The sequence below is a fragment of the Nanorana parkeri genome, unplaced genomic scaffold (assembly GCF_000935625.1).
Source record: "Nanorana parkeri isolate BGI_ZX_2015 unplaced genomic scaffold, ASM93562v1 scaffold677, whole genome shotgun sequence".
In the NCBI taxonomy this organism is placed as follows: domain Eukaryota; kingdom Metazoa; phylum Chordata; class Amphibia; order Anura; family Dicroglossidae; genus Nanorana; species Nanorana parkeri.
The window spans coordinates 325,387-337,314 of NW_017306945.1; the positions used below are offsets into that span (position 1 = coordinate 325,387).

Genomic DNA, 11,928 nt, shown 5'->3' on the forward strand with positions numbered 1-11,928 from the left:
TGAAGAAAACCATGCATCTAGGTAATTACCTGACCTCATGAATAAAATTCAAATATATTCAAAAACACTGCAAGAGTCAATTTCAATAAAATAATAAGCCTTTTTGGATATAAATGACTCATGTTGTCACAAGCATTTTAGTTCAGAGACCAGAATTTTGATACTGGCTGTAGATGTAAGAGTTTCAAAATAAATGAGGGTGTGGATGTGAAAACTCCTAGAGGAAGCAAGAAACAAAAAACTCTTCATTTTTTTTAATGCTGAATGAAAGAGTTCCTAGTAAAAAGTCCCACAGAATGTTTTTCAGAATGAGTCAGCCAGGGGGACTTTCAGGATATCCATCTGCTGAGCTTCTCTGCAGTTAGAAGAAATTGGTCTTGAGTTTGATGGTGGGGGCACTTTGTATGGTAGGAGCAGGCTGTTGGGAGGCAGCTTTAGCCTTGCTTGCCTGGTTAGCTCTAATGGCAGTCTCTAAGCTTGATTTTAGCTCTGGAGCAGCTCCCATGACAGTTTTGAATGCATGAGGATAAAGAGGCCCAATACGCATCAAGTTCTGCAGTGCAAACTCATGAAGGTCCTTTGAGGATGGCGATGCCGAGCTAAAAGCATTGACGTCCAGCAAGTAAGAAATCAGGGTGGGAACAAGCAGAGCAAGAAGCTGAACTCCTGTGGAGAAAACCAATTGTTCTAATTATACATGTGGAAAGGTTATTCTACCTATAAATGTCAAAAATGGGCATGCACATATACAAATACATGATCCTTGTTGTTGCATCTAAATGCCTTGGGCACTGCAAGTCAAATGTCAGGGCAACAGGCCTACAACAGAAATCATATGATTACCAAGCATACAAAAGCATGCAGCCTTCACAAGAACAGATTTTTCATCCTATCCATCCACTATGCAAACAAACAGACAGGGGTCAAATGTACAGTACACAACAGGAAATACTTTTATATCTTTCATTAGAGCAGGGAAGGGTTAGAACCTGTCAGATATTACTGGCTATCGGTCTCCTTGTAGGCGAGATTACTTTCTCAAATGTTACCAGCAAAACAGGAAATGTAGATAAGTCTCTCCAGCGAAGACAGACAGCAATAATATATACAGTATTTATTTTTGTAGGAAAGTAAGGTTAAGTTAAAACTTAACAGGCGATAACACACACACACACACACACAGACAAATAAAATAACCATAAACAATAATCTTACAGCTTTGATGACATGTTAAAACATTGTAGTAGCAGGTAAACAGCAACCATTTTATAAAACATTTTACTTACTATTTTTTTCTTCTCCCAAAGCAACTACAGTCTCTAATACTTTAATTCCCTCTTGAACTGCAAGCAACTCGGTGCTGTTACTTGGTCTTTTTCTTGCAACAGCCTTTAGATTTTCTACCATGATGGGTGCAAGTGCATGAATATAAGGAGTAGAGAGAGCTCGATTGGAGTGCTGGAACACCGAGAATGTGAGCTGGTAACATTTAGCTTGCACCTGTGAAACAAAGGGTGAAATCATCAGCTTTGTTATTGATACTGAGGCAGTCAAAAAAGATACTCAATTTTAGGAGCATCTCATACTCATGTTAGGCACATCTGTTACGCCAGGTTAACCAGTTCTGGGCCTTCAGTGTAAAGGTGCCCATACACTGCATGATCGTACGAGAATCGCAGGAAATCCCGCGATCGTACGATAATTGCAAAGTGTATGGAAGGCGTGCGACCGTTTCTACTGTACGGTCGCACGTCTTCCGTCAAACCAGCATGCTAGAAAACCCACCGAGAATCGTACGATTCTCGGTGAGTTAGTGGCCTGCTTGTTCGACAACTGCCAAACGGGCCGGTGTGCGCATGCACACACTGCCCGTTTGCAGTCATCGGAAGCCCGCCCCTCATTGCAGTCATTGGAAGCCCGCCCCTCAGGAGGGCGGGCTTGCGATGATCGAAAGTACGAACTGCCTGTCCAAGATGGGCAGATCGGACGTTTTTTTAACTACTTTACAACCCTCGCAAGACAAAAGTCTTGCGAGGGTTGTAAAGTGTATGGCCACCTTTACAGGTGGGCATACGAGGGTGGCCATTACAGGTGGCCATTGCGAGGGTTGTAAAGTAATTAAAAAAACGTACAGGTTGTAAAGTGTATGGCCACCTTAAGAAATACATCCTAAAAAGTTTGTCTCCTACCCCCTGCCAGAGCTCCCCTGCTATAATCAGCAATTGCTCTGCATGATAGTGTCTGCAAGTGTCATTACGAAAAACAATCTAAAGCTGCCCATACACCTTACAACCATCACACGACTTTCGTTGTGCGATGGTTGTAAGGTGATTAAAATGTCATACGATCTGCCCATCTTGGACAGGTAGATCGTACTTGCGATCATCACAAGCCCTCCCCGCTAAGGGGAGGGCTTGCGATGATTGCAGTGCTGAGCGGGCAGTGTGCGCTTGCGCACACTGGCCCGTGCGGCACTCGTCTTCTGAGCACGCCACCAACCCGCCGAAAATCATACGATTTTTGGCAGGTTTTCCAGCGTGCTCAGAAGACGAAAGTTGTGCGACCTTACAGTAGAATCGGTCGCACGCTGCCCATAACCTGCCGATTATCGTACGATCGCGGGATCACCCACGATTATCGCACGATATTGTATATTTAGGGCTGTGTTGAAGGTGTTGTTTGTTTCAAGCAAATTTTGCATCTCTATACAAGTCTATAGGAATGCAAAACCTGCTTAAAGTAACCTTACTAGGTGAAAACATATATAAATTGTGTTCCTATTTAACCCCAATTAGAAAAAAAAAATCCCTTATTTCATTTGTAAATAACCCACATGCTTTGCATCAAAAAAGTCATTATAGTTTCCTTATAAATAGGACAGCTTACAGAATAACATGTTACATTTTTATAACCAATAGCTTTTTGTTTAAAAAAGGGAAAGCCTTGTTTTTCTTAAACAAAATGGTATAAGTATTACTTTGTCATCTTAAATAATGACCACGTTATTGCTGAATCAACAGATCCATAGGAAAAATGGAAAATGACTGCGGTCCATCGGGGTACTAACTATGGAAAAGTGTTTGCTTAGAGTTAAGTTCTTTTTCTGCTAAGAGCTGGTTAAAATTCTGAACCTTAGCGAGCTGAGCGAATTCTCATATGCACCAAAAATGTAAATAATGAACTTCTAAATTATACACATCATTTCTAATTTAATCATAATATCTAATTTCTGAAAGTTCACAAATATTTGATCTGGGTCTTCAATTGTTTGCTTACACTTTAAATCCATCATTCTATATAAAGCAGCACTATATTCACAACACCTATAGGACAGAAATGAGGTAAGGAATTCTTAGAATTTCCTCACGGCAAACTCACCCAAGGATCAGTGGAGGTCATTGCAGCTTTGAACCGGTTTATGCATCCAGTCTGTAATGACTGCACCCCAATAAGCTCAGCGCTTGTAGACCACAGGAAAAGTACAACAGCAGTTAGTATGCTAACATCATCTGCTGTGTACTTGGAGTCACCTGCATAAGGTAATAAAATGTTAAAGCTACATTTCAAACTTGAAGCACTTCTAGCTGTAAGATATACACACACGATAAAAGAATGCAGACAGAGTTTTTGCAAAGATTTCCCACATTCCACAAACTTGGACCAGCCATTAGTACAGCACATCAAGTACCAATAATGTAATTGTTTGATAATTGATTGTAATCATCATACTACCAGGGTCACTACTTAAGAGACTACTATAAAAATATTAGAGACATCAAAATACTAGTTGTTCATAGTGACCAGATTCTTGGTTTAATTTACCCTCTGAATAATGGCTGTAAGCTGATTGTTACCAGGAGTAAAACTCAAGTGTTTTCCAATTTGTTTCTCCTGGACAAATGTCCCCAAATACGTCCAACACTTACCAAATGTCTGTGAAGGTTCTCATTCATCCTATATCTGTAAAGAATAAGTCAAGGCAACTGGACTTGCTGTATTTTTCAAGAAGACGTTTCACTGGACATCCGACCAGCTTTCTCAATTCAGAATTGAGAAAGCTTGTACAAGTCATTCTGAATTATGAAAGCTGGTCGGATGTCCAGTGAAACGACTTCAAGAAAAATATAGCAAGTCCAGTTGCCTTGAGTTATTTTTTTACAGAAACACTTACCAAAGAAACTACAAAAGAAAAAAAAACCTTTTTAATCATTCAACAAGCCAGCAAACCCAAAAGTTGTAAGAAGTTGTAAGACGCCCATATACTACTCATTCATACCATTCTAAAGTCTAAAACCGTCAAGGGGTTAACCCACCTAAAAGTGATATTTCAGTCACAGGTGATGCCTTTTGTGGACTTCTTATATCTATGAACTTAAGGATAAATATCCGTTTGCTATAGCTTGGATTGTTAGATGTTGTCCCTACTTTTAAATGCTTTTACTGAGTTTTGTCAGTTTTCCATGAAAATAAATAAAAAATGGAAATGAGCAAGGCAAACATTCCACCAGAGTCCTAGTGAGATATAACGTGATTTAAAGTGTATGTCTATTCAAGACCTTTTCTCCTTCCCCCCCTTTTTTTTTCAGTATTGAATTGTTGGAATGTGTCAAATTTTCCTTAGGCCATGTGTCCTGTTGGGGAGCTTTCCTCTCACTTTCTGTCCCAAAGACACAACCGTAAGTGCAAAGAAAACTCTCCAAAGTAATGGGAAATCCCAGTCACTGGAACAGGTGTCCCCAATGGAAGATTAACATTCTCCTCCTGTTTTGGTGACAATTGTGAATTTGTGGATTTCCCACAACTTTCCACCCAGGTATAAATGGTCACCGGAAAAAATAGAAAAGGTAAATCTCCATAGCAAGTACAAAGTACCTGACAGAGGTTTAAACTTTTCTCACGTTATCCAAAACTAGAAAAACACACCTTAGCTCTACAGCGTACACCAACAGCTCTACAGCATACACCAAACACTAAAATATCCATTTTGGGTAGACTGGCCATTTACAACTGTACCTTCTGCAAGTCTTTCAAGAAAACAAAATGTTCAGATAGTGTAGTACTTTCCATATTCACCACTCATGGTATTTTTTCCCTCTTACCTGCCGGAGAGAATTCTAATATAGTTGCCAACGTGCTGCGAATCAGATCACTCCACTTTTTCTCGGTTTTTTCAGTCTTTGCCAATGGTGAAGAGATGACCGTCTTGATAGCTTGTAGGCAAGCACTGACAGGTAGAGGGACCTGATTATCTGCAGACCTAATTGCGGTCTCCTTTAGAACTTTTGTAATCAAGTAAAGAATGGTAGGCAATATTGTCATGCACCCTGCAGGAGAAAAAGATAAAAATCACATTTGCAAATAATTTGTGTACACCGGATCAAAGTATGCAGTATTTGCGCAATTATTTGTTTTCTTTACTGGTAAATAAGGTTATAATCCATAAAATAAAAATTGTCTGCTGTCACATGACTTTGGTATGCAAGCTGAAACAACAACAGAACGGACACAACCTTACAAAAAAAGCAAAATAAAAACACATGTATACTATAAATCAGGGGTCAGCATTCCATATAAGAGTGTTTCAATTTATAATTAGACAACCGCATATGCCAGTGAACAACAGCATGTCGTAGTCATAGTGTGTTTTCAGCTTGCATGTTCTCCTATGCTTGCGCGAGTTTCCTCCGGGTACTCCGGTTTCCTCCCACACTCCAAAGACATGCTGGTAGGTTAATTTGCTCCGGTCTTAATTGGCCATGGTATGTATGCATGCGAGATAGGGATCTTAGATTGTAAGCGCCTTGAGGGCAGGTACTGAATGTGCAACTATGTAAAGAGCTACGTAAAATTTTCAGCGCTATATAAAATACCTGTAATAAATCAATACATTTTTTTACACTCATACTTTCACTGCTAATGGAAAGAAAAACTCACTAAATTAGTATTATATTAACTGGTACACACACAAAACAAGTTCATATTTACTGTTAACATGTTCTACCCCAATTCCTGCACTTTCAGACCACAGTTCAGCCCCAATTCTTGCGCCTTTAGACCTCAGATCAGCACCATTTTGTGTACGGTCACACCTCAGATCAGTCCTAATGCATGCGCCTTCAGACCTGAGATGAGCCAGAATAAATGCACATTCACACCTCAGATCAGCCTCAATGCATGCACTTCAGACATCAGATCCAATTCCCACACCTGTAGACCTCAGATCAGCACCAATTGCCACACCTTCAGACCTCAAATCAGCCTCAGTACCCACACCTTCAGACCTCAGATCAGCCCTAATTCCTGCACCTTCACACCGCAGATCAGCTTTAATGCATGTGACTTCAGACCTTAGATCAGTCCTGGTTTATGCATCATCAGAAACACAGGGATTTTACATTTATACCTGCTGAACTGGTGATTCCACTAGGCGGAACAAGAGGGTAGACAAGGCGGGCTTCTTCATGTTATGACGTACACAGCCATAGGTGACCCTAAGCTAATACTGGGAGATAGGCTGGCACCTGAACATTAGTAGAGCATCTCTGACATGTCATACAGGTTGGTGGGCTGCTGACACAGAGGGGCAGAGCAGGCTTTGTAATTGACTTCCTAGTGAGCAGTCAACTACAGCCTATGGCAGCCTGTGCTGTATTTGTAGGCAGCATGGGCCTCCTGTCCTCCAGTGGGTGAGCCCAAGCCTGCGCTTGCCATGTGTCAATTCAGGTGCCACTGAAAATTATACCTTATACCCTATCTGCACACATGCGAAAGCGTGGCATAAATAAAAGGTGGTATAAATGATCTCTAAACAAAAGAAGCTAGAAAACCATATATGAAATGAAACAGGCAGAGGACACAACATTTTAGTGAAGCCATTTACAGAGACAGAAATCAGAAATCCTAAACACATTACCTGCTGGAGAGCACAATGATGGAAGCTCAGCAAGGATTGACACTGTGGCTGCTATAAGGCGTACACTCTCTTCTGAAAGCTGCTGATTTTTAGCAACAATGTGGCTGGGAGAATCAGACACCTTGGCGCTGAGCTGTGGCAGATGTCGTACTAAGATGAACATTAGCAGCTCCATAGCAGCAAAGACCAGAGACTTTCCTGGAATCAGTCCGCCACTTTCTTCACCTTCACCCAAGTGTGTCTGTGTTTCCTTTTCACTTGTGTCATCTTTGTCTGGTGTAAATAATAAAGTATTTAGATCTTTTTTTTCATTACATCAACAGTATTCGTAAAAAAAAACAATGATTATCTGCCATAATTTAGATTTTTTATGTATACATATACAGTAACAAACTAAACAAATACACATGCAAGTAACACAAGCACACATGTAAGTCTGAGACTTTTTAAAAGCAGTAGTGCATCATTAACAAACAGCCTTACTCTGAGCAGTTCTTTGTTCTTGTAACTTGTCCTGTGCTGCCCTCATGATTTGCTGTACTACATTGGTAACTAGTAGCTGAACATTAGGTGGGTCATATGTCAGCAGAAGACGATGAAGGACATTTAAAAGTTCTACTCCAACCACCTAAAATAGAGGAAATTTAAATGATGCATTACAAATGCAAAACAGAAGGTTTATGATGGATGCAAAAAAAGCATTGATTGAATTATGCATTTAAAGATTCTTTGGCAAAAATGCAACTGTAGGCATCAAAGAAAAAAAGGTTGTACCGACAAGTGCATGTGACCACAGCAATGCTCACATCAGCTAAGTAAAAATTGCAACATTATTATTTGTTTATATAGTGCCACAATTTCCACTGTTCTTTTTTCAAATAACGGACTTAACAAATGATAGTGTGTAAGAAAATGTGTGCAATGTAAGATTTATTATATATATGGATATATATATATACACACATATACACACATACATACATACTTCTGAGGATATTCCCACAATATTCAGTGAAGAGGGGGCCCAGATGCGGCACTCCAAAAGCTCAGGACTGCTGTGCTAGTTAGCTGGAAATGAAGAGACTAGTTCTAGCAGCAATATAACAGAGTATTGATTGAAGGAAAATGTTGAGTATGAAAAAAGGTTCTAGCAAAATTAGGTTAAGCTTTCACAAAGCAGAGCTGAAGAAAAATATCCATCCTTCTTTGACACTAGCAAAACAACTGGTAGTAGGAGTGGTTATCCTGGGCTGGCCTAATGTTTTTGCTGGCTGTTGTCTATTCCTCTTGTAGGTAGTTGCATAACTTAAAAAGGTAAAAAACTTCCTGTGCCCATCCATTAATAAATAAAGTGAGGTTTAACCAAGGATACAGTTAAAGAGACCCTGTACACAGAGCCAACAATGTAATAGTGATTTTTTTTTTCATCTGCCCCCTGCTGTTCCTCCCCTGGTTGTTACGTCAACCGCAACTGACATTTGACAACAGAGGATGTATGCAGGAAAAGTACACCCAAACACAGCCTCTGCATAGGTAAACAAACAGAGCGGAGACGGACTGGGAGCCGATCTCCTGTACAGAGCCTCATGGAAGTAGTCAACAGCTGAGTCTGTGTTCAGAGAGTTGCGGCTCCCAAACAGCCTCAGCACTGTTTGCTATATATATATATATATATAAAAAAATGATGAGATGCTGGGGGAGTAGTCCAGACACAGCTGGCAATTTATATGCCCAGAGCTTGTGTGCAGGAGAGCTGCTACGGAACACAGCCTTAGTGTATGTAAACACAGAGTACTGAGGAGGTCATTGGGAAGCACTCTCCTGTGCACAACTTTAGCACTTTGTTCACATATGTCGACATGGTGTTTGGAATACTGTACTGCTTATGCAGGTGCAGCACTGGTGGTAAGTGAGATATGCTGCACAGAAATCTTACTAACAATCCTGCCCCTACACAAGCTCTCTCTCCCAAGAGTGCTGAATGTCCTGCTTCATATAGTGACATTTTACAATAAAGCTTTAATATTTTGCATCTGTACAGAATCAAGTTTTCACCTAAGATGCAAGAGCATCCAGACATAACGTAATAGTTTACAAGAGGCCATACACTAGCAGATAGAAGTAGTAATTTCTCCCTCTGCCAGCTCCTGTGCTCCCTCTCAAACACAGCCTCAGTGTATGAAGGCAGAGCCAGAAGAGTGACTCCTGAACACAGCTTCAGCACTGACCTTTTTTAATATGAGACTGTGCTACAAAGCCTCTGTGAGAAGAGAGTGAAGGAGCAGCAGAGGGCAGCTGGAAATAGTAGAATCTGACACACCCAGAAGTAGGGATGCACAGATACTTTTCGAGTACCAGTGCAGATACTTGGCATTTTCACGAGAACTACCAGGGTTGCAGAGGTTGCAGCTGGGACCGGGCTCTGACGCTCCACCACTGTCCTGACATCATTAGTCTGTATTGTTTTAGAAAAACTGTCACATGACAATAAACAAAAATGTATCAGTACTCGTACTCGCAAAACTGGTATCTGTGCATCCCTTTATTTATATTTATAAAAACAAAATCGTACATTAAAACAGAGATGTACAAATCCCAGGAGCTCCGTGTGCTCCTTACAAATGACAGCTGCCTCCTAATTTTTGAATTTTTCTCTAGTGTAGTCTTGGAGCTCAAAAGTATCGGTACATGTACTCGTACTTGTACCGAGTACTGTACTTGGTATCTGTGCAACCCTACCCAGAAGTGTAGGAGTCTTCTGTTATTTCCCATACCTGTAAAGGTGGCCATACACTTTACAACCCTAGCAAGACTTTTGTCTTGCGAAGGTTGTAAAGTAATTAAAAAACGTACGATGTGCCCATCTTGGATAGGCAGATCGTACTTGCGATCATCGCAAGCCCGCCCCCCTGAGGGGCGGGCTTCCAATGACTGCAATGCTGAACGGGCAGTGTACGCGTGCGCACACCGGCCCGTTCGGCAGTTGTCGCACAAGCAGGCCACTAACCCGCCGAGAATCGTACGATACCCGGCGGGTTTTCCAGCCTGCTTGTTCGACAGAAGACGTGTGACCGTACTGTAGAAACGGTTGCACGCCTTCCATGCACTTTGCGATTATCACGGGATTTCCTGCGATTCTCGTACGATAATCGTATAATGTATGGGCACCTTAACTCTGCAATACATTACTGTCAAGATGGCTTAAAATATATTGCTAGCTCTGGTGATATGATTTCTTTAAGTGCCCAAAATTAGAGTAAGGGGAACATAAACAGGCAATTTAATCCACAGATCCAATTAAACCAATGCTCTATTAATTTGCATTTTTAGCTTTAAACTAAAAACATTTATCGTAGCCTAAAATCAAAAGGAATTCCTTCAAATACAGGAAAGACCAGGATGGATTAATACACCCCATCCCTTGTCCCCCTGCAAGTCCTTTGTGGATGCAACCAACTTATAGGGTAGATTTTATTACTGGGCTATGGGAACTTTCTGATTAGTGAGACTGATCCATCCAACTTGTCCTGGATCAGTAAGTTGTAAATTGCAATAAATAATAAAACACTTGCAAGGTTGTTAAAGAGCTTGTGTTCACAGTATGTTTTTTCTGTGTTTGATATGCATTTAAAACCCTTCTAAAATGGAGGTCAGCAGAATCCCATTAACTTCAAAAGAGAAGTGTAGAGACCCATTTATTGTAGACAATTAGAAGCTGTGGTTGGCCTGCTTTGTGCTTCTTTGTGCATCATGTTCTATCAATGTGCATTTAAATTGCAGGCAAACGTTTCTTGTCAAATAGCAGAATTTGAATGGAAAAAGCTGCATTAGATACGAACGCCTGAGTCCTTAGTTTGCCCTTGAACCAATAGCTGCAGCTTACAAAAGAAGCCCACCTGTCACCCAAACCAAACAAACTACTGTTGATAGCATACAAGGAGAAGAAAAGATTGAAGAAGCCATTTAAAATATACCTGATCTTCTGCTATATAATTTTTAGCAAAGGGGGAATCCAGAAGTATGTGTAAAGCTTGCAGGCAGGCTGTGACATGTTCAATGGGTTCCTCGGGTCGCGGTGTACAAAAGAACTGGATGCTTATACCTAAAGATGAAATGTTTATGAATCAGGACACTTGGATAATCCCCACTACTTAACAAATCCAGTGCTCACTTGTCATTTACATACAACATTATAGCCTGGTAAAAGGTTTACAGCACAGCAGCATTACAAAAATATTTATTCACCTACCCAAAATAAGATGCATTCTATCCTTGTTAAGCTCCAGTAGGGACTTGGGACTGGGTGGTGTTCCTGGTAGTTGATTCAATGTTATGGTTGGGTTTCGTTTCTGGGATCCTAACACTGTTGCTTCATCTGTGACCTCAAAGTTATTAAACCCTGCAGAATTCAGCCAAAGTGCTACAGCATGCAGGATTGCAGCCCAAGAATTGCGGTAATGTAGTCTTGCTGTATCAATTGTTTCTGGGGTATAAAATGCGCCACCTACACATAAACACAACATTATTTTATAGTACAAAAACACGGATTGTGTTCAGTCATTATCTTACTACAGTGAACATATTACAAATTTAGCACGGAACAGTTATTTTTTTGGGTAAATATCTGGAATGGAAGCGTGGCAACTTTGAGCACCAACTAGGTATGCAAGGCAAAAAAAAACTGCAATGGCCATAAAAAAAAGGAGAATTTTGGGGAGAGTGAAATACACTCATTCCCATAAATAGAACCGACATGTGACACTACAGCTGTCACAGTTTGGCTCTGTAGATCAAGAACTGAGCGATCACATACTGCTGATCGCTTAGCTCCCGATCTTCTCCCTGCAGAGAGCAATGACTGTCAGTCACCGCTCCCCGCAGGGATTCCACCCTCCCCTCTTTGTTCCTCCAGCGCTGACCGGAGGGACAGATGGGGGAGGGGGCGGGCACAGCTGGGTCTGCCTCTAGAGAGGTAGAGCCAGCGGTCAATCAGGTGGTGGGGTGGATCCTGACAA

The 11,928-nt window shown here is 41.0% G+C and overlaps 1 protein-coding gene across 1 annotated transcript in view; it reads right to left on the reverse strand.

Moving 5' to 3' along the window:
• Nucleotides 1–271: 271 nt before the first annotated feature.
• HEATR5B (HEAT repeat containing 5B) overlaps nt 272–11,928 on the reverse strand; it is a 54,251-nt gene continuing 42,594 nt past the window's right edge. Inside the window, exons 28-35 of the mRNA XM_018563576.1 lie at nt 11,163–11,417; nt 10,888–11,015; nt 7,397–7,541; nt 6,914–7,186; nt 5,100–5,324; nt 3,379–3,530; nt 1,287–1,500; nt 272–666 (exon numbers count right to left, since the gene is read on the reverse strand). Of these exons, the coding sequence (XP_018419078.1) occupies nt 362–666; nt 1,287–1,500; nt 3,379–3,530; nt 5,100–5,324; nt 6,914–7,186; nt 7,397–7,541; nt 10,888–11,015; nt 11,163–11,417 (1,697 nt within the window). The 3' untranslated portion in view covers nt 272–361. The remainder of the gene's footprint in view (nt 667–1,286; nt 1,501–3,378; nt 3,531–5,099; nt 5,325–6,913; nt 7,187–7,396; nt 7,542–10,887; nt 11,016–11,162; nt 11,418–11,928) is intronic.